This window comes from Oncorhynchus kisutch, linkage group LG27 (genome assembly GCF_002021735.2).
Source record: "Oncorhynchus kisutch isolate 150728-3 linkage group LG27, Okis_V2, whole genome shotgun sequence".
Lineage (NCBI taxonomy): Eukaryota > Metazoa > Chordata > Actinopteri > Salmoniformes > Salmonidae > Oncorhynchus > Oncorhynchus kisutch.
In genome coordinates, this window is record NC_034200.2 from 36,872,061 (window position 1) to 36,895,370 (window position 23,310).

Here is a 23,310-nt window from a genome sequence, read left to right on the forward strand (position 1 = left end):
GCGTATGACAGCGTGTTCCAGTTCCCGCCAATATCCATCAACTTCGCACCACCATTGAAGAGGAGTGGGACAACATTCCACAAGCCACAATCAACACCCTGATCAACTTTGTGAGTAGGAGATGTGCCGTGCCGCATGAGACAAATAAATGTTGGTCACACCAGATGCTGACTGTCACTCTGATCCATGCCCCTACCTTTTAAGGTATCTGTGACCAACATATTCATATCTGTATTCCCAGTCATGTGAAACCCATAGATTAGGGCCTAATGATGTATTTAAATTGACTGATTTCCTTATATGAACTGTAACTCAGCAAAATCTTTGAAATTGTTGCATGTTGCATTTTTGTTCAGTGTAGATCTACGAAATAATAGTATTGAAGAGCCAAGTTTAATTGAACTGTTGAGAAAACCTTCAGTTGATGTAATATTTAATTAGGTATTTTGTTTCCTTGGGGAGTTGGGATTAATGGGTAGGGTCTAGGTATTCATTAGTAGGAATCTGACTAATGAATATACCCCTGGTCTACAGACCTTCCATGTCTCTTGTTCTCACTCCAGTCCAGTTGGTGGCGGTAATGTACCTTTACATTTAAAAACCACAGAAGAAGAAATGACAGAGAGGAGGGGGGGGGGGGGGTAGGAATCGTTGAACAGGACGAGTCAGGTTCAGAAAGAGTTGTAACCTGGGGGGAATTGTCTCTTAAGGTGTCAGATATAATAATGAGCTTTTCCCTCTTTTGACTGACAAATTGCATTGGATTGGTATGTGCCCTCCATAGCTCTGTTTACACACTTTTTTACTTTGGGAATAGCTTTTACACCAAACCTTGTTCACATAAGTGTTTATGCTACTCGCTGCCCATCAACTCAATAGGTGTTCATTCAGTTTCTTTTTGGCCTCTACATAAGATGGGATCCCTCAAGAAAACACATGGACAGTGTGTGGTGCTTCTCTCATGTCCATGTTCTTTCTGGGGGGGGGGGGGGTCACGTGAGCATTTGCCACAGATGTTGCAAAAAATGCAGTGACTTAGATCAGAAACTGATACAAGACTTTTCTCACACGCAGGTCACACATATGATTACTCCCCTTGTGTGAGTCCTCATATACTTTGTTATACTTGCCTTTTCATGGTAGCGTTTGCCACATTCACTACATGCAATGTGGATTCTTTCCTTTGTGAGTCCTCATATGCACATCCAGGTATCCGTTGCCACATTCATGGCAGCAAAATGTTTTCGACCCTGTGTGAATCATCATGTGCACCGTTAAAGACTCTGCTTTACTTTGTAGCACTTGCCACATTCATTGCAGCAGTACGATTTCTTCTTTCCTATGTGAGTCGTCATAGGACTGTCCAGGTACTTCTTGGTTTTGAACCATTTGCCACATTCATGGCAGCAGTAGGTCTTCTCTTTAGAGTGAGTTAACCGGTGGAATTTTAGAACATTAAAACACATTATGGATTTCTCACATATAAGGCACTTATAGGGTCTCTCCCCTGTGTGAATCCTCATATGCCCTGTTAAGACTTGGTTTTTCCTCTGAACCAATATGCCACATTCATTGCAGCAGCATGTTTTTTCCCCTGTGTGATTCTTCAACTAACTACTGCCCCCGCACATTGACTCTGTACCAGCAACCAGCAAGAATGTGGAAAATCCTATAGATGTCGTTCATACGAAGTATCACACAGAGGAGAAATCACACAAATGTCCTATATATATATATTACTGCTGCTCTTTAATTACTTGTTACTTTTATCTCTTATTCTTTTCCGTATTTAAAAAAAAAACTGCATTGTTGGTTAGGGGCTCGTTAGTAAGCATTTCACTGTAAACCTGTTGTATTTGGCGAATGTGACTAATAACATTTTGATTGATTGAGCAATAGGTTACGCACTTTGAAGGATTTGCCATGTCTTTTCCACCTGTGTGAATTCTCAGATGACTTTTGAAAATCGCTGACTCTGAAATAGCATTTACTGCACACAGGACATTTGTGTGATTTCTCCTCTGTGTGATACTTCGTATGAACGACCAGCCATCTCATACATCTATAGGATTTGCCACATTCTTTACACTGATATGGTTTCTCTCTGTGTGCATTCTCTGATGCTTATCCAAACTGCTAATAATAGGATTCATTGCACACAGGACACCTTGTGTGTTTCCCCCCCCCCCCCTGTGTGAATCTATGTATGAACGGCCAGGTGTCTCTCTGCTATGAAGGATTCGTCACATTCAGTGGAATGTGATCTCTCTTTATATGCATTCTTTACAGAGCTTGGAACTGAGAAGCATTTATTGCACACGGGACAACTGAAGCATTTGTCCCCTGTGTGACTTCTCATATGCCTTGTCTAGTTTGTAATTACAGTCAAAGTGCTTTGCAACGATATGCTTTCTCCCTTGTGTGAATTCTCTAATGTCTTATTAGGCTTGTTTAAAACATTTACTGCACATGGAACACCTGAATAATTTCTCCTCTCTGAAATTTCAGGTGTTTTTTTCTATATATATATATTTATTAATGTATTGCTCTGATAAAGCCCATACTGCACGACACATGATACGTTTCTTCCCTGTGTGAGTCATCAATGGTGCTTTGAGCTCACTGGTTGTCTTAGCTTTTGTACAGATAAGAACTTTGTCCTTTCTTTCCCAGTGTCTTTAATCCTAATAGTAGTCCTTCATACATTATATTACACACACACACACACACACACACACACACACACACACTACCGTTCAAATGTTTGGGATCACTTAGAAATGTCCTTGTTTTTGAAAGTAAAGCACATTTTTTGGTCCATTAAAATAACATCAAATTGATCAGAAATACAGCGTAGACATTTAATGTTGTAAATGTCTATTGTAGCTGGAAACGGCAGATTTCTAATGAAATATCTACATGTGCGTACAGAGGCCCAGTATCAGCAACCATCACTCCTGTGTTCCAACAGCATGTTGTGTTAGCTAATCAAAGTTAATAATTTTAGAAAACCCTTTTGAAATTATGTTAGCCAAGAAACTAACGATCTCGTACAGCGCTGTGTACTACTCCCTTCACAGAACAGCGCAAACTGGCTCTAAACAGAATATAAAGAGTGGGAGGCCCCAGTGCACAACTGAGCAAGAGGACAAGTACATTAGTGTCTAGTTTGAGAAACAGACACCTCAAGTCCTCAACTGGCAGCCTCATTAAATAGTACCCCCAAACACCAGTCTCAACGTCAACAGTGAAGAAGTGACTCCGGGATGCTGGCCTTCTAGGCAGAGTTGCAAAGAAAAAGCCATATCTCAGACTGGCCAATAAAAAGAAAAGATTAAGATGGGCAAAAGAACAGACACTGGAACTCTAAACTAGAAGGCCAGCATCCCGGAGTTGCCTCTTCACTGTTGACGTTGAGACTGGTGTTTTGCGGGTACCATGTTAACTAGAAAACTAAATGTTATTGGCAAAGAGGTTTGGAACTATTTTCTATTGGTCTAGAAGCAGGTGATGTCACCAGGCAAACCAGAACTCCATCCCATCATATACATTTCTTTATTTTCTAATAGCGCTTAGACTAAAAGGACATTATAATATTTTTCTCAATTTCACAGTGTGGAAATATACAGTGTTGTTAAAGTATTCAGCCCTTGACTTTTTCCACATTTTGTTACGTTACAGCCTCATTCTCAAATTTAATAAAACATTTTCCCCATCAATCTACACACAATACCACATAATGACAAAGCAGAAAAAGGTTTTTAGAAATGTTTGCTAATTTAATAAAAATGGCACACCTTTATTTGGGGAGTTTCTCACATTCTTCTCTGCAGATCCTCTCAAGCTATGTCAGGTTGGATGGGGCATTTTCTTAGCTGTGTGCTTAGGGTTGTTGTCCTGTTGTAAGGTGAACCTTCACCACAATCTGAGGTTTTGAGCAGGTTTTTAAATCAAGGATCTCTGTACTTTGCGCCGTTCATCTTTCCCGCAATCCTGACTAGTCTCCCAGTCCCTGAAAAACATCCCCACAGCATGATGCTGACGACACCATGCTTCACCGGAGGGATGGTGCCAAGTTTCCTCCAGACGTGACGCTTGGCATTCAGGCCAAAGAGTTCAATCTTGGTTTCATCAGATCAGAGAATCTAGTTTTTCATGGTCTGAAAGTCTTTAGATGCCTTTTGGCAAACTCCAAGCAGGCAATCATGTGTGGCTTTTACTGAGCAGTGGCTTCCGTCTGGCCAATCTACCAAAAAGGCCTGATTTGGTGGAGTGCTGCAAAGATGGTTGTCCTTCTGGAAGTTTCTCCCATCTCCACAGAGGAACTTTGCAGCTTTGTCAGAGTGACCATCGGGTTCTTGGTCACCTCCCTGAACAAGGCCCTTCTGCCCCGATTGCCCAGTTTGGCCCGGGCAGCCAGCTCTAGGAAGTCTTGGTGGTTCCAAACTTCTTCCATTTAAGAATGATGGAGGCCACTGTGTTCTTGGGTACCTTCAATGCTGCAGACATGTAGTGGTACCCTTCTCCAGATCTGTGCCTTGACACAATCCTGTCTCGGAGCTCTACGGACAATTCCTTCGATCTCATGGCTTGGTTTTTGCTCTGACATGCACTGTCAACTGTGGGAACTTATAAAGACAGGGGTGTGCCGGTCCAAATCATGTCCAATCAATTGAATTTACCACAGGTGGACTCCAATCAAGTTGTAGAAAACATCTCAAGGATGATCAATGGAAACAACATTCACCTGAGCTCTATTTCGAGGTATCATAGCAAAGGGGCTGAATAGTTACGCAGGTAAGGTATTTCCATTTATTTATGTATTTAATACATTCTGAAAATCCTGTTCACTTTGTCATTATTGTGTGTAGATTATAGGATTTTTAAAAACATTTTATTTAATCAAATTTAGAACAAGGCTATAACGTAACAAAATGTGGAAAAATTCAAGGGGTCTGAATACTTTCCAAAGGCACTGTATATAAAACACAGGAAATCAGTTTTTTGACTGCACTGGGCCTTTAATGTCTAAACACAGACTCTGTCTACTACTAATACTAGGTTACTAGTGCTGCATTCACGCAGACAGCTCAATTCTGATGTTTTCCACTAATTGGTCTTTTTCAAAGCTGATCTGATTGGTCAAAAGACCAATTAGTGAAAACAATTATCACAATTGGGCTGCCTGTCTAAACGTAGCCTAAGACACTTCACACAGCCTACTCCTACATGAATGTGTTTTGAAGTAGTCGGTATGGGTCAGGGGAGAACGACTGCCCAGTCATTGGAGGTTCAAGGCCGACCGCGGTACTGCAGGCATCAGCCGAGAACAGGATCCCCATTATAGTGAAAGGAAAAATCTGTGTAAATAAAATGTTTTGAAGACAATTATGGTACCAATAATTGCTTCTAATACACCAGATGTATGTCCTTGAACCGATTATTTTAAAATCGCACAGAAGTTTATGAGAATAATTTAGTTGCTAAGGGCAGCACTAAGACGGCTACGTCATTTCCTGGAGTAGCTCAAACAGGGTCATGTCTAGTTGGGATTTTTTTCTTTCTTGCATTTTAGCTAACCTTAACCTAATTCTCCTAACCTGCTGCATAACTTCACCTAAACCTTCTTTGTAAAGTCAATTTTGACAAAAGCTGTATCCCTTCTAGACAAAGCCCTCAAACTACACATGTTATGTCTCCAAGAGACGCCATCTAAAAGGTTTGTTCCTCCTTAGAACCAACTTCTCTGGTTTTAAAACGGCCTGTGGCATCGATGTGAGTCAAGCTTTAATTATAGTGTCAAAACTGCATTGCCATTTTGACATTTTTTGTTGTTGCTTTATCTGGGTCAAGTCTGAATCACTGTCCACAATAAAAAAAATAAAAAAAAGTTATTTACCCAGTCAGACATAACGTAACGTTTGCAAATAGGCTATTGGTAATGTTAACAGGTCCACGTTCAGTTGAAAAAAAGTTAATGAACATTGCAGATAGAAATGCCATGAATACAGCCGAGGTTGTTCCAGAGAGGCATGTTTGTTCTGCATACCTGAACGTACCCTAAACGTTGCGTCCTGCTGAACGCACTCCCCCGGGTTGTTAGCTATAGCTAGCTAATGAGGTAACATGACTGAACAAAGTGTAGCCTAAACAAACGGTTAAACGATCCGGTCTGCAAAGTAGCCGTGTTTTACAGCAGCCTGCGATATGCTTTTTGAATGTAAAATGCGGTCCACCAATGCAAGATAGAAATGAATAAAATGTAGCACCGGTATTATGGGTGAAGTCTTTTAAACCGTAGCCTTAAAGGTCTAGAATGAAGTTGTTATCTATAAGGAGAAGAGGGAGACTTGGCTACCATGTTGGCTACACAACCTGTATATGAAATGTAGTGGGAAAAGTGGAAAGGTTGAACGGGAATACAACATTTCAAAGATTGTCTACTTTTCTATAGCCTATTCAAGGGAGAGAAAAACATAGCTACTGTTTTACTATTAAACTCAATATTGTTTTTGTCTTATTAAAGCAGCAGCTTGTGTTTCTTAACCAGACACGGGTAGCTACTAGAAAACTGGTGGGGACTGGTTAGTTTAGGGAAAGCAAGAGAGTAGGCGGTGCGATGTGTTATAATCGGAGGCAGAGCTGGAGCCAGTTTGTCCACACTCATAATGTCTGTCGAAAGAATAGACGACTCTTGGTCGACCGATACTTTCTTTTTAGTCGGATAGCCCTGCAGAATATAGAAATGGTCATATTGTTAGTTAGCCAATGTATGTTAAACTGTTTGCGTGCAACTACCTAGCAGGGTAACCAAACACACCAGACAACGGTTTTGATACGATGTAGGGTGTTCAATAAAAACTGATCTTTTGACCAATGGGTAAAATTGTGTAGATAAATCCTCTAATGAGACCAAATGGTCAAAACCTCATGTCGCTAAAAATTGAGTTTTTACCCTTGTAGGATTGCCAAAATTAGGGTGACTAAATCAATGGAGGCCAGATAAATATTGGGTGGTCAAAAATCATATAAACTGCATCGGACCAGGCAATGTTTTTCCACTCCTCAGTTGTCCAGTGTTGGTGTTGAAGTGCCCACTGGAGCTGCTGCTTCTTGTTTTTAGCTGATAGGAGCGGAACCTGGCGTGGTCGTCTGCTGCAATATCCAATCCGTGACAAGTTGTGCGTTCAGAGATGCCTTTCTGCACACCACTGTTGTAAACCCTAGACACTGTCGTGCGTGAAAAGCACAGCCGTTTCTGAGATACTGGCACCGGCGATCAGACCACGCTCAAAGTTTCTTAGGTCAGTCGTTTTACCCAATCAAACATTCAATTGACCAGTAACTGAATGCCTCAAAACCTGTCTGCCTCCTTTATATAGCAAGCCACGGATCTCACTGTCTGTAGGAACTAACCATTTTCGTGAACGAGATGGTGAAACTTCTCGGGACACTGTCATTCCCAGATAGTCCCTCTCGCGAGACAAATGCCGCGTTCAAAACAACTGGAAACTCGGGAGAAAGAAATGTCAAATAATGACTTCAGTGATCTTCAGATCGGAGCTCCTGAAATGTCCCGAGTTCTCAAATTGGATGACCGTTCAAACCGATTTTTCCCAGACGCTACTTTGCTATCGTTTTTTCCACTGCCATGAAAATCTTATCAGCCACGGTTGTTTAATCGTTTCTGATGCTCCTCTGCAACCTTTTTCCCATTGTACCAAATAACTCCACAGCTACTGCTGTTAATCGCTCGGTAATAAACACATTCAACAGCTGTACTTCAGACATTTTGGAAAAAGTACACTTCAGATGCTCATAAATAAATCAACTAAAGGTAGTCGTATTGACCGCAGGCGCATAGAATCACTTCCGGCACAATTTTTTTGTATTGCCCTTCAAAATAGAAAATAAAAACATTGATGTATTCAATACATATGCGAAAATATTATAATTAATATTATTTGCTGTTATGTACAACTTCCCTTTTATGTTGAACGCTTTTTGATTACAGGGAGTGACGTGTTTTGGTTTTCCACCAAAACCTCCGACTGAATTGTAATGTATTTTAAAATGGCGTTACCCGCTGTCACTCGTGCATTCTTTACTAATATGAATCAAATAAAGCAATGTATGTCAGAGGGCTTCCGGAACCTGTCTTTAGGTAGTCGAGTTCATGCGAGGACACAATCATTGAAATGTCTGAAAAGGACGACTTCTCAATCGTATGCTATCCATGCTACTGTGCACAGAAGGTCACCGCTATACCGCAGCTGCGAAAGCAATGGCGATGAAAATAGTCGTGCTACTAGTAACTGGACTTATGCAATGTGGAGTGTAATTGGTAAGTAAGTTATTGTCATGCTAGATGTTTAAAATACTCTTCCCTAGTGTATGTGTGTCATTGTCAATACATTAAACTTCTACCAAGAGACTCTCATCGATCATCTTTTACATTGATGTGCATATGATTTGCATTATTATGAGTCCCTCAACATGTCATTACAAGACCGTGGTTAACGTTTATAACAGGTCATTTGAGTCATTGAGTGACCTAAATGTTTTGTGATATACACCCCCCCCCCCCCCTCGTTCATAGGGTTCTCTCTCTTCAGCAAAGCTGAGGAGGACACCAGAACTGATGCCCAGAAGAAAGAAGATGAAATTATTTTACTTTTGAAGAGAGCCAAGGTAACTAATTGTCATTGATGCAGGCAACTCCTCAATCCAGTTTCTACCAAGAATCTTAATCTCAACGAGAAGTACTGTACTATGCAACTCTATTTGCCAAGAGATTATATGCAATCTTGTGAGTCTAACACCCTGACTACAACGCTCGCGAGCGTTGCAAAATAAATGTAGGAATCTATGTTATTCAATTATTGCACCCACACTGCTCACGCCAATGAGCGTCTGTTGCCAAGGGCTAAAATAGAAGTCATTCCTATTTCTGACGCAGATCGCACTGCATGTCCTGCCTCTCCCATCTCCTCATTGGTTTATAGAAGCAGGGACCCACATGCCATCTCCTCATTGGTTATACCCACGTGGGTGATTGAAAGAGGAACTGTTGACAGTTGTCGCGGTAATACTATGAAAGTTTAGATGCCGATCACCATATAAGTTAAACAATGAAAAAGCCTGGAAGGGGGAGAGATGACTAGAAACGATTCGGTTGACCGTTTTTATGTGTGGATTCATTGTTGGAGTAGAGGACCTTGTGCATTTCAGGTAAAATAACAACCTAATGTTTATATCCCAGGACAAATTAGCTAGCAACAGCAAGCTAGCTAAATAGGACAAATTAGATAGCAGCAGCAGCAAGCTAACTAGCTAAATTGCCATAAATGTTTAGTGCTTTTTGACCTGTCCCCAAATTAATATCATTGGTTCGGAGTTTGTTTTGATATTTGGTGTGGGGGGACCAAATAAATGTATGCACGATGGCGCACGTGCGCAGCCGGTTTGGGTTCCGTGTCAGTGTCGTCAACGTAACATAATTTTAATTGTATCAATTCAGACCCAAATGTTTGTCATATCTGTTTTGATGACGTGTCATTTCTTTACATGTTATGTCTGAGTAACATTAGTGTGTGTGTTGTGTTCAAGCTCAGTATGATGCGGGGGCAGTTGCATGGAGCCAATGGATTCCTCCACCAGGCCATCGCGCTGGCCCACCAGACTAACAATACACAAGCCATCATCTACACCTACAGCTTGGTAAAAGCCTTGACTATTTAACAGGACTTTTTGAACTTGTTCAAATGTTCTTCAAACTGTGTTTATTAGCCTACACAGTGAACTTGTGGGAACACGTGTGGTTGACTGGACTTATTTGACACGTGATTGGTCTTTGCTTCTGCTGTGCATTATTTTAAGAATCGTAGCCTCTTGCAATAGGGATATTGCACACACATTGATACAGGTTGTGATAATGATAGTTTTGAGATATCACTCAATACACTTTGATGGAGTAATATGCTTACTCAGGAATTTCTGTAAGCATTTTTTGTAATGTAATGCCATGCATGGTATTAATGCCACAGAAAGTCAGCCGCACATCATTATTGTTGTTTTATTGTCCCCGGTCTCTACAGATGGCGAATCTTGCCTATGTCCAAGGTCAGCTGGATAATGTGAGTAATAGCAGAGGTCGCCACTCTTTCTCCTCTTCAGTGAACCCCCACCTACTGTCCCACTTTTGGGATTCTGCTTATCAAAATTAACTAAGTTAAAAATCTGCAAGGAGGACTGCCACTATTGACGTTTCCTAATGTATGTGTTCTTCAAAGGAGGGCACAAATTGAGAAGAGCCAATAGGGGAAGTCTTGGCATTTTTTTTTTCTATCCTGTTTTTGTGGATGTCTGTAAGCTGGAGGTGAAGATGATATCATATATTGTGGAGTCTACCTTTGAAACCATTCAGTTGTACTCAGCTCATGAGGCATTCATAAGTATTTTCTTCAAGAATTCGTGGTACATCATTCATTGAAATGACAATTGAGCAGAGGTTAATGTGATTTTTAATTTTCTGCTTGTGTTTTGAGCTGTTTTGCTGACTTCCAGTGACCCCTGTGCTCTTCTCCCTCAGGCAGAGAAACTGTTCAAAGTGGCCATGAGTTTCATGTTGTCCGGAGGAACACCACAGGTGAGGGTTGGTCGTGTGTCTAAGTAAGAGGTTAATGGCGTGGTAAATATATAAAAATGTCTGCACGCATTACTGTAAGTCACTTTGGATAAAAAGGTCTGCTACATGGCATATACAGTGCCTTGCGAAAGTATTCGGCCCCCTTGAACTTTGCGACCTTTTGCCACATTTCAGGCTTCAAACATAAAGATATAAAACTGTATTTTTTTGTGAAGAATCAACAACAAGTGGGACACAATCATGAAGTGGAACGACATTTATTGGATATTTCAAACTTTTTTAACAAATCAAAACCTGAAAAATTGGGCGTGCAAAATTATTCAGCCCCCTTAAGTTAATACTTTGTAGCGCCACCTTTTGCTGCGATTACAGCTGTAAGTCGCTTGGGGCATGTCTCTATCAGTTTTGCACATCGAGAGACTGACATTTTTTCCCATTCCTCCTTGCAAAACAGCTCGAGCTCAGTGAGGTTGGATGGAGAGCATTTGTGAACAGCAGTTTTCAGTTCTTTCCACAGATTCTCGATTGGATTCAGGTCTGGACTTTGACTTGGCCATTCTAACACCTGGATATGTTTATTTTTGAACCATTCCATTGTAGATTTTGCTTTATGTTTTGGATCATTGTCTTGTTGGAAGACAAATCTCTGTCCCAGTCTCAGGTCTTTTGCAGACTCCATCAGGTTTTCTTCCAGAATGGTCCTGTATTTGGCTCCATCCATCTTCCCATCAATTTTAACCATCTTCCCTGTCCCTGCTGAAGAAAAGCAGACCCAAACCATGATGCTGCCACCACCATGTTTGACAGTGGGGATGGTGTGTTCAGGGTGATGTGCTGTGTTGCTTTTACGCCAAACATAACGTTTTGCATTGTTGCCAAAAAGTTCAATTTTGGTTTCATCTGACCATAGCACCTTCTTCCACATGTTTGGTGTGTCTCCCAGGTGGCTTGTGGCAAACTTTAAACTACACTTTTAATGGATATCTTTAAGAAATGGCTTTCTTCTTGCCACTCTTCCATAAAGGCCAGATTTGTGCAATATACGACTGATTGTTGTCCTATGGACAGAGTCTCCCACCTCAGCTGTAGATCTCTGCAGTTCATCCAGAGTGATCATGGGCCTCTTGGCTGCATCTCTGATCAGTCTTCTCCTTGTATGAGCTGAAAGTTTAGAGGGACGGCCAGGTCTTGGTACATTTGCAGTGGTCTGATACTCCTTCCATTTCAATATTATCGCGTGCACAGTGCTCCTTGGGATGTTTAAAGCTTGGGAAATCTTTTTGTATCCAAATCCGGCTTTAAACTTCTTCACAACAGTATCTCGGACCTGCCTGGTGTGTTCCTTGTTCTTCATGATGCTCTCTGCGCTTTTAACGGACCTCTGAGACTATCACAGTGCAGGTGCATTTATACGGAGACTTGATTACACACAGGTGGATTGTTTTTATCATCATTAGTCATTTAGGTCAACATTGGATCATTCAGAGATCCTCACTGAACTTCTGGAGAGAGTTTGCTGCACTGAAAGTAAAGGGGCTGAATAATTTTGCACGCCCAATCTTTCAGTTTTTGAATTTGTTAAAAAAGTTTGAAATATCCAATAAATGTCGTTCCACTTCATGATTGTGTCCCACTTGTTGTTGATTCTTCACAAAAAAATACAGTTTTATATCTTTATGTTTGAAGCCTGAAATGTGGCAAAAGGTCGCAAAGTTCAAGGGGGCCGAATACTTTCGCAAGGCACTGTATTTTATTAATAGCAGAGGAATAGAATTGTTGTGACATCTGGACAGTAGAGTCGCTGGCTACTGAAGCAGCTTTTTGATTTTGAAATGAAGAGGACAATCTATCTATTGTCCATTTTGAAGAAAGAAGTACTTTCTGGAATAGTTTTGGGCTCAGCTCCGTCAATTCAGAAACCATTGGCAGTGCATTGTGGTCCAGACACTCAATGCTATATTGCTACTTCAGTCTTTTTCTCTCTCCCTCGGGTTCAAAGGATGACAATGGGGTCATTGAGATGTCCTTGAAGCTCGCTACCATATATGCCGGCCAGGAGAAGTAAGTGAACTTCAAAAGTAGATGTCTTCATGTGAGTTTAAATGAACATTGGAGCAATTGAATCAGCTTCAAGGTTTAAGGCAACCAAATGAGTTTTAGTTACCTTACCTCTTAAATAATGGACATAATCTAAATTAGGAGGCACCTTTTTGATGCCTACTTTTAATAGATACAAGTAAGTCTCTGATAGGAGCCAGCCAGCCAGCTTAGTTGATTAAGAGTGTGCCTATACACCATTAGAAGGCCTCTACCCAAAGGTTTTCAGTTGAGAATGTTTTTTTTCTTTTCTCCCTGCGCTTGGTTGTAGTCCTGTATTATAAGACTACATTTTCATGAACCTCCCCCCCCCAAGTACCACGGTGCACCATTTACCAACTGTAACCTGTTTGTTTCTTCTCAGGAATGACTTGGCAGAGATGGGTTTCCAGTTTTGCACTGAATCCCTTGAAACCAAGTTGGAGAAATTCAAGGAACTTCCTGCTGAGGAGCAATCGGGTATCTAACGACCAAACCTTCCATTTGTTTTTAGCTGTAATAGCATAAGATTGTGTAGGACTCTGGATGATGTCATCATTATGTTGTCATCCAGAGTCACATTTATTTTCCAAGCTACAGTATGTCACGCTACTTTACATACAGAAGGTTTTTAAAGGGCAAAATAGTTTGGTCTGCTTCTTTTTTTTGCCATTGAAAAAACTATCACGATACTGGTATCGTCACAGCTCTAAACAGGATCCTCGTCTATCTCCTGTCCAACACTGCTCGTGTGTGTGTGTGTGTGTGTGAGTGTGCGTGCGTGCGGCACAATGCTGTCTGCATATGCATATCACTTGACTCAAACATGCCTGTAGCTCACATCATTATCACAAATCTAGGCTTACATTTTAGTCAAAACAGCACAGTCTTGGTCTGACAAGCAAAGCAACTCACACCATTCTTTTAATGCTAAGAAAAAAATATATTTTTTGTTATAAGATGCATGAAGATGCAATCTATACCTTTATCATTTCTTCACCACTAATTCATTTGAACAAATTTGAAATATTAGCTTCATAAGTAAATGATCCATTTCAAGCTATTTTGACATGTCAAAAAAGGCCTAAGCTAGTAATTGTTGGTTGATGGCCCATTTCTGGTGAGCTTGCAAAGTAAACCATTACTATTCTTGATCACCAAACAATTTTCAGAGCTGCATATTTATTTTGGCATTCTCCTACACTGCACCCCATCCCATAGCTGTACAGCAAATCAGCAATCTGTTCGCTAGCTCACTGACCTGGGTTGATTGACATATTGCTGTTCCAATCAGAGGGCTTAGTGTGCGTTTCGCTAGCCAGTCTGTTGCACGTTTTCTTTTGCAAGGGCGATGCTGCAGCTACTGTCTCTGGCTGTGTGGAGAGTAATCCACAGGCACTCTGTGCAACAAAATTCAAGTCATCAGTCAAGTCCCGAGCCTTGAGGCTCCAAGTCTCATGTTATTTTATTTTTTGTCGAGTCTCAAGTCCAAGTCATGTGACTTGAGTCCACAACTCGGGTATGTTCAAATTGTCCCTGTAGGAACAACATCCTCTATGCACTTCCTGATGAACCAGCCCAGAGACCGGGTCAGTATATTCGTCAGTGTTATTCCCAGAGACGGCTCGGAACATATCTCTGTCTGTGTGATCAAAACAGTTCTGCAGCATGGATTCTGATTGGTCAGTCCAGCGTTGCACAGGTGTTAACACTGGTGCGTCCAGTTTTAATTTCTGCCTATAGGCAGGGAATAGTAGAATAGAGGCATGGTCTGATATGCTGAAGGGGGAGGTGAAGGAGGGCTTTCTATCCGTCTCGGAATGAAGAATAACAACACTGATCCAATTCATTATTCCCGAAAGTAAGGGAAGAGATGTGTTTTGTGGAATTTTGGGAGAATTTTCCTTTAAAGTCCACAATCTGGCCTTGGGATATGCTGTTTCCAATTTGCTCAATGTCCTGTTTAATTTTTCGAGTGCCAGTGCAGTGTCTGTTTGTGAAGGGGGTGTACACATCCATGATACAAACCGCTATAAATTATCTTGGGAGATAATGGGGTCGGCGTTTGATCGTAAGCTATTCTCAGTCAGGGGAACATACTGGTTTGTACATTCCTAAAATCACACCATGAGCTGTTGATCATAAAACATACTCTTCCGCTCCACTGTTTTTCCCACAAAGCTCTTTTACCCTGTTCGTGTGATGTACCTACAACCCTGTGGGCTGTGTAGCTTGATCAAGCTACACATGATTAACATAATCTGTCTCACAGAGTCTTGGTTGTGTCTTGTATATCTGATAGGAAATCTGAGTTCACAAAGTTTATTGTCCAGGGACTGTACAGTAGCAGGTTATATACTAGAAAGGGGAGGGTGGTTTAATTTATTTGAGAACTCCAGCTCGCCTGCCCCTCCTCTGGCGGCATCTTTTTGGAAAAAGGTCTCTCTTAAGCAATGGAACTGCTTTGGGTAGTCTAGATGGAGTATCCTTCTCCAGTAAGACTAATTTGTCTTGAGTAATCTCTATCTGAAGTCCAGAAGTGATTGTCGGTGATAGGGAATAATACTAGAAACTTTCTGATCAAATAAAGTTTTAAAAAATACATTCAAAAAAACACAAAATAATCAAGAGTGCTAAATTGGCAGGGAGCAACAGGGTGACCATCGTCAGCGCCATCTTGTTTTAAAAGCCAGTCCATTGTACTGTTCAGTGAACAACAGACTGTCAGTTCATTGTAAAGTGCAGGCCTAGCCTCCTCTTCTCTAGCTGTGTTGGGCCCTATGGTGTCTTCTCTCTAGTACAGAGTGTGTGTGTGTGTGCGCTGTCCTTGTTCTCCTTTCTTTGTAAATGTTGTCCAATGACATTATGAGGGTTTAAATATTGTAATCTGTAATCCGTGGTGTGACAGAACAGCACAACAAATACTACTCCCTGTGAACTGAATGTCTCAAGCAGACTGATGCAGCTTTTCCTCTAGAACATTCTATGCGTTTTTCTCTGTCCCTTTTTAAAAAAACTTTTCATTCCTAATCCTTCCAAATCACGTCCCTGCCAATGACAGGAATTACCATTGCACAATGCAGCCACAACCATGCTTGAAATGATGGTGTGGCCTGGCTGGTGTCGTGGTGCTGTCTCAGCCACACATTATGTTCCGTGCCGGTATAGGCTGAAATCCAGCCTAATACCCTGTGACGTAGAGAGAGGATATCGTTCCCCTTGGTCACCCTCTCGCACGATCTGGTCAATAAAATCAGAACATTTAAATAAAGAGGGTGATGTTATCTTCTGAAAAGTTGTGTATAACCTTGCTTTTAGTATGGTGTGCATTCAACTTGTGACCTTTTTGATATTGAACTTGCTCGCTGACAGCATCCATCCTCGTGTTTCTCCCTCTCTTCAGAGGAGTTGCGGAAGGAGACCCGGCTCCTACTGGGCCTGACCCTGGACTCCCACGCCCGCTACATGGTCGCTATACACCGCCTGAGGCAGGCGGTGGTGGACTACAAGCAAGCCTTGCTGATCTGTCAGGAAGAGCAGGGAGAGACCCACCCACAGGTACCAGTTGGCCAGGAAGAGCAGGTAGAGACCCGCCCACAGGTACTAGTTGTCCAGGAAGAACAGGGAGAGACCCGCCCACAGGTACTAGATGTCCAGGAAGAACAGGGAGAGTCCCACCCACAGGTACAAGATGTCCAGGAAGACCAGGGAGAGACCCGCCCACAGGTACCAGGAAGAACAGGGAGAGACCTGCCCACAGGTACCAGGAAGAGCAGGGAGAGACCCGCCCACAGAAGACTGATGTAGTCTAAATGCTTTGCAGTTATGCGTCCTGATGTTTTGTAACCTATCAAATTTTATTGGTCACATACATGGTTAGCAGATGTTAATGAGAGTGTAGTGAAACGCTTGTGCTTCTAGTTCAGTAATGTCTAACAATTCCACAACTACCTAATACACACATCTTCAGGTATGGAATAAGAATATGTACATATAAATAATGGATGCGCGATGGCATAGACAAGATGCAATAGATGGTATAAGATGCATTACTCATTTCATATGGGAATATTGTAAGATATGTAAATATATATTAAAGTGGCATTGATTAAAGTGACTAGTAAGTCGCTGTAGGCAGCAGCCTCTCTTAGTTAGTGATTGCTGTTTAGCAGCATGGCCTTGAGATAGAAGCTGTTTTTCAGTCTCTCGGTCCCAGCTTTGATGCACCTGTACTGACCTCACCTTCTGGATGGTAGTGGGGTGAACAGGCAGTAGCTCGTGTGGTTGTTGTCCTTGATGTTTTTGGCCTTCCTGTGACATGCGGTGCTGTAGGTGTCCTGGAGGGCAGGTAGTTTGACCTCGGTCATGCGTTGTGCAGACCACACCACCCTCTAGAGAGCAGTTGAGGGCAGTGCAGTTGGCGTACCAGGCGGTGATGCAGCCCGACAGGATGCTCTAGATTGTGCATCTGTAAAAGTTTGTCAGGGTTTTAGGTGACAAGCCACATTTCTTCAGCCTCCTGAGGTTGAAGAGGCGCTGTTGCGCCTGGACTCCCACGCCCGCTACATGGTCGCTATACACCGCCTGAGCCAGGCGGTGGTGGACTACAAGCAAGCCTTGCTGATCTGTCAGGAAGAGCAGGGAGAGACCCCTGCTGTTGAGCCTACTTCACCACACTGTATGTGTGGTTGGACCATTTCAATTTGTCTATGATGTGTACGCCGAGGAACTTAAACATTCCACCTTGTCCACTACTGTCCCTTCGATGTGGATAGAGGGGTGCTCCCTCTGCTGTTTCCTGAAATAAACGATCTCCTTTGTTTTGTTGACGTTGAGTGAGGTTGTTTTCCTGACACCACACTCAGTGCCTTCACCTCCTTCCTGTAGGTTGTCTTGTTGTTGGTGATCAAGCCCACTAATGTTGTGTTGTATGCAAATTTGATGATTGAGTTGGAGGCGTGCATGGCCACGCAGTCATGGGTGAACAGTGTGTACAGGATGAGCCTGAGCACGCACCCTTGTGGGGCCCCGGTGTTGAGGGTCAGCGAAGTGGAGATGTTGTTTCCTACCTTCACCACCCTCAAGTCCAGGACCCAGTTGCACAGGGCGAGGTTGAGACCCAGGGCCTCCAGCTTAATGATGAGCTTGGAGGGTACTAGGGTGTTGAATGCTGAGATGTGGTCAATGAACAGCATTCTTACTGTTACTCGGTATTACTCTTGTCCAGATGGGTACAGGAACGATGGGAGGCCATCTTGAAGCATGTGGGGACAGCAGACTGGGTGGCATTTATGCATCATTTATGCATCCTTGCTGTTTTGTAACCTAGAAGTTCATCTGTTCTTACTTTCTTTCTGCTGTCTTGACTATAGTCCTTGGTGCTGATGAGTGACCTGGCCACCATCCTGGACATGCAGGGTTGCCACGACGAGGCTCTGCCCCTGGTGAAGCAGGCTGTGGAGCTGAGCAGAGAAGCCGGCCACCCTGACCAACATGTGCTGCTGGGAAACATGGCAGGCATCCTACTGCACAATGGTAAGGAGGGATGAAAATGAGGGCAACCTCTAGGAGGGCCTTGGTTTCCTCCAACACAAGCCAGTTTTCAGTGTCACAACATTAACTTTTATTGTGAATTCGCTAAATTAATGTAACTCAGTTGGTAGAGCATGGCTCTTGCAATGTCAGGATAGTGGGTTTGATTCCCGGGAACCACCCATAAGTTAAAAAATAATAATAAAATGGTTGCATGCATACTGTGATGTCGTGGTAAAAAACAATAATGGTTGCGTCACGGTGATCGCCGGCCACGGTGAAAAAAAGTAACCCTCCCTAATAGGCATACTTTCAATATGTTTTTCCACAGAAGGTGGGTAAACTGTTGAAAGAAAAAACAAGTGGGTAAACCTGTGGGACCGCACAGATTTTTTAATTTTTTAATTTCACCTTTATTTAACCAGGTAGGCCAGTTCAGAACAAGTTCTCATTTACAACTGCGACCTGGCCAAGATAAAGCAAAGATAAAGCAAAGCAGTTCGACACAAACAACAACACAGAGTTACACAAGGAATAAACAAACAGTCAATACAGTAGAAAAAGTCTATATACAGTGAGTGCAAATGAGGTAGGATAAGAGGGGTGGTGAAGTAATTACAATATAGCAATTAAACACTGGAATGGTAGGATGTGCAGAAGATGAATGTGCAAGTAGAGATACTGGGGTACAAAGGAGCAAGATAAATAAATACAGTATGGGGATGAGGTAGATTGGATGGGCTGTTTACAGATGGGCTATGTTCAGATGCAGTGATCTGTGAGCTGCTCTGACAGCTGGTGCTTAAAGCTAGTGAGGGAGGTAAGAGTCTCCAGCTTCAGAGATTTTTTGCAGATCATTCCAGTCATTGGCAGCAGAGAACTGGAAGGAGAGGCGGCCAAAGTAAGAATTGTTTTTGGGGGGTGACCAGTGAGATATACCTGCTGGAGCGTGTGCTATGGGTGGGTGCTGCTATGGTGACCAGTGAGCTGAGAAAAGGTGGGGCTTTACCTAGCAGAGACTTGTAGATGACCTGGAGCCAGTGGGTTTGGCGACGAGTATGAAGCGAGGGCCAGCCAACGTGGTGGATAGTATATGGGGCTTTAGTGACAAAACGGAGGGCACTGTGATCGACTGCATCAAATTTGTCGAGTAGCGTGTTGGAGGCTATTTTGTAAATGACATTGTCGAGGATCGGTAGGATTGTCAGTTTTACAAGGGTATGTTTGGCAGCATGAAGGATGCTGAGTTGCAAAATAGGAAGCCAATTCTAGATTTAATTTTGGATGGGATATGTTTTATGTGAGTCTGGAAGGAGAGTTTAGTCTAACCAGACACCTAGAATAAGTGGACAACTACAAATACCTAAGTCAGAACCGTCTAGTTTAATGCTGGACGGGCGGGCAGGTTAGGGCAGCGATCGGTTGAAGAGCATGCATTTAGTTTTACTTGCATTTAAGAGCAGTTGGAGGCCATGGAAGGAGAGTTGTATGGCATTGAAGCTCAGCTGGAGGTTAGTTAAGTGTCCAAAGAAGGGCCAGAGGTATACAGAATGGTGTCGTCTGCGTAGAGGTGGATCAGAGAATCACCAGCAGCAAGAGCAACATCATTGATGTATACAGAGAAGAGAGTCGGCCCGAGAATTGAACCCTGTGGCACCCCCATAGAGACTGCCAGAGTTCCGGACAACAGGCCCTCCGATTTGACACACTGAGCTCTATCGGAGAAGTAGTTGGTGAACCAAGCGAGGAAAATCATTTGAGAAACCAAGGCTGTTGAGTCTGCCAATAAGAATGTTGTGATTGACAGAGTCGAAAGCCTTAGCCAGGTCGATGAATATGGCAGTTTGAGTAGGTGCCGCTGCATAAGTAACTGTACAGATATTAACATTAATGAATAACATTTAGTTCAAGGGGGTACAGTGAAGACTTTTTTACGACTGTTGATCATCTCTGTAGTGTTCACTAAGGTGTGCAACAGAAAACGCTTCAAAGCGTTTTTGCAATAGAAAACAACAATGTGTTTCGTATTGGAAAAGACCAATTCCAGGTCGTCCCACCTGTTTTTCTTCCCGTTTCGTGCCAAATGAACACAATCCTTCTTGTCTCCTTCTAGATCTTTTTGAGGAGTCTGTGAAGCTGTACAAGGAGGCCCTGGCTCTGGCCCAGTCTGCAGGAGATGAAGAAGCACTGGAGCAGATCCAGGAGGGACTGAAAGAGGTGGGCAACAGGAGGAAAGCACAGAAGGCAGAAGCAGCCAAGAATAAGACCGACTGACCGGTTGGATCAACTAAACTAATCTTATTAACACAACCCCCAAGCAATCTCTCTTAACTTGTCTGTGCTGAAGGGATCTGAGTGGTCAGTGTTAGCACAAGTTATGGAGTACAGGGCATTTAGCTCAGAAAGAGAAGAACAACACTGTCACATCGTAACAGATGTCTTGGAACCGTTTCTTACACTGGGCAATTAACAATTATCTGTGAAACCCCAATGATGTTGTCTGTATTGTGGGAAATCTCACTCCTTCAATGTGGTGTCTGTTTTGTTGTCAGATTGGCATTAAGATGTAATGGGAACACCTCAGGGCTTAATTAAGTCCGTGGCCAGAATTCAATCAAAAGGTGTGTTGTCGACAAGCGTAATTGCACTTGACTTTTCAATTATGACTTTAAATTTACGTTTGTGCTGGCATCTTCAGAGTTTGTCATGAATGCGATCTCTCCACGAACGTCGAGGGGAAATGCCCAAAGGCACATTGTTCGACAGAGCGATTGATGACAATGTGTGTTGTTTGAATTCCATCCTGAATGATGGCGCCTTAGTCTGACTTGCCATTGCTGTCTGAATCACTAAATGAAACTAAGACATGTAAATGTTGTATGGGCTAGAATGGGACATAGGACTTAATTGGCAGCTTCAAGAGTGAAAGGCCTAATCAATAACCTTTTTGTGAACAGAGATGTATCATAAAAACTGTATATATATATATATATATATTACATACAGTGAATTTGGAAATAATTCCGACTTTTTCCACATTGATACGTTATAGCCTTATTCTAAAATGGATTAAATAGTTTTTCCCTTCATCAATCAATACACAATACTCCATAATGACAAAGCAAAAACTGGTTTTTAGAAATGTTTGCAAATTTATTAAATTTACATAAGTATTCAGACCCTTTACTCTGTACTTTATTGAAGCACCTTTGACAGCGATTACAGCCTCGAGTCTTCTTGGGTATGACGCTACAAGCTTGGCACAACTGTATTTGGGGAGTTTCTCCCATTCTTCTCTGCAAATTCTCTGAAGCTCTGTCTGGTTGGATGGTGCACAGCTATTTTCATGTTTCTCCAGAGATGTTTGATCGGTTTCAAGTCCAGGCCACTCAAGGAGATTGATTCAGAGACTTGTCCTGAAACCATTCCTGTGTTGTCTTGGCTGTGTGCTTACGGTCGTTGTTCCGTGGAAGGTGAGCCTTTGCCCCAGTCTGAGGTCCTGAGCGCTCTGGAGCAGGTTTTCATCAAGGATCTCTGTACATTGCTCCGTTAATTTTTCCCTCTACTGACTAGTGCTCAGACTGTCCGCAATAGGCTAAGGAGAGCCTGGACTGAGGGCTTATAGGCCTGTTGTAAGGCAGGTCCTCACCAGACAGGACCTCACCGGCAACAACGTTGCCTATTGGCACCAATCCACCGTTGCTGGACCGGCAAAAGTGCTCTTCACTGACGAGTAGCGGTTTTGTCTCACCAGGGGTGATGGTCGGATTCGCGTTTATCGTCGAAGGAATGAGCGTTACACCGAGGCCTGTACTCTGGTGCAGGATTGATTTGTAGGTGGAGGGTCTGTCATGGTCTGGGGCGGTGTGTCACAGAATCATTGGACTGAGCTTGTTGTCATTGCAGGCCATCTCAACGCTGTGCGTTACAGGGAAGACATCCTCCTCCCTCATGGTACCCTTCCTGCATGCTGATCCCGATATGACCCTCCAGCATGACAATGCCACCAGCCATACTGCTCGTTCTGTGTGTGATTTCCTGTAAGACAGGAATGTCAGTGTTCTGCCATGGCCAGTGAAGAGCCCGGATCTCAATCCCATTGAGCACGTCTGGGGCCTGTTGGATCGGAGGGTGAGGGCTGGGGCCATCCCCCCCAGAAATGTCAGAGAACTTGCAGGTGCCTTGGAAGAGTGGGGTAACATCGCACAGCAAGAACTGGCAAATCTGGTGCAATCCATGAGGAGGAGATGCAGTACTTAATGCAGCTGGTGGCCACACCAGACACTGACTTGATTTTGACCCCCCCCCCCCCCCCCCCCCCCCCCGTTCAGTGACACATTATTCCATTTCTGTTAGTAACATGTTTGTGGAACTTGTTCAGTTGTTGAATCTTATGTTCATACACATGTTAAGTTTGCTGAAAATAAACTCCGTTAACAGTGAGAGGACGTTTCTTTTTTTTGTTGCTGAGTTTAGTTTAAGTAAACTGGCTTAATCTGTGAGACGACATGCATGAGTCAGGGCTCCCGCGGGTCTAAGGCACTGCATCTCAGTGCAAGAGGCGTCACTACAGTCCCTGGTTTGAATCCAGGCTGTATCACATCCGGCCGTGGTAGGCCGTCATTGTAAATAAGAATTTGTCATTAACTGACTTGCCTCGTTAAAAAAGGTTACATTTGGAACATTTACAGAGTGAATCTGACTGCTAAGTGTACATACAATGTAGTGAGTCTTAACTTTTAATACAACAATACCTTTATTTAGTAATATTACAGTTGATATAGATTATAAACTGATTTTTAATGACTAAGGCAGAGTGCTCCAGAACCTTGGCTGTGGGTCGGGACTTTTTCCTATTTCGAATAAATTGAAGGCCACATTTGACACGTTGATCCACCAGACCTTCTGAGCATTGGGCGGAATGGTCTTTTGAACGGGATTAGGCTTCATGTTGTGTTTGATGTGTGTAATAACAGAAGCCATAGCTCAACTCTAGGGCCCAGATTTTTAGTTAACACAAGAAAAAACAAATGCAACATTATTATTGCCTCATC

The 23,310-nt window shown here is 42.7% G+C and overlaps 1 protein-coding gene across 1 annotated transcript; it reads left to right on the top strand.

Annotated features, from left to right (window-relative positions):
• The first annotated feature begins 682 nt into the window (after positions 1 to 682).
• LOC109872037 (tetratricopeptide repeat protein 19, mitochondrial) lies at positions 683 to 22,699 on the top strand. The gene is made up of 10 exons (XM_020463121.2): positions 683 to 8,344; positions 8,600 to 8,691; positions 9,610 to 9,720; positions 10,098 to 10,136; positions 10,592 to 10,648; positions 12,648 to 12,709; positions 13,110 to 13,204; positions 16,128 to 16,282; positions 18,097 to 18,259; positions 20,370 to 22,699. Exons 1-10 carry the CDS (start codon positions 8,062 to 8,064, stop codon positions 20,528 to 20,530), a joined length of 1,218 nt encoding a protein of 405 aa, XP_020318710.1. The 5' UTR covers positions 683 to 8,061; the 3' UTR covers positions 20,531 to 22,699.
• The last annotated feature ends 611 nt before the right edge of the window (positions 22,700 to 23,310 follow it).

Excerpts from the sequence above, each read along its gene's own strand:
- LOC109872037 (XM_020463121.2), top strand. The coding sequence starts at position 8,062 with ATGTATTTTAAAATGGCGTTACCCGCTGTCACTCGTGCATTCTTTACT. Across the intron at positions 9,721-10,097 it reads TCATCTACACCTACAGCTTG|ATGGCGAATCTTGCCTATGT; the intron begins GTAAAAGCCTTG and ends CGGTCTCTACAG. Across the intron at positions 13,205-16,127 it reads TCCTGCTGAGGAGCAATCGG|AGGAGTTGCGGAAGGAGACC; the intron begins GTATCTAACGAC and ends CCCTCTCTTCAG.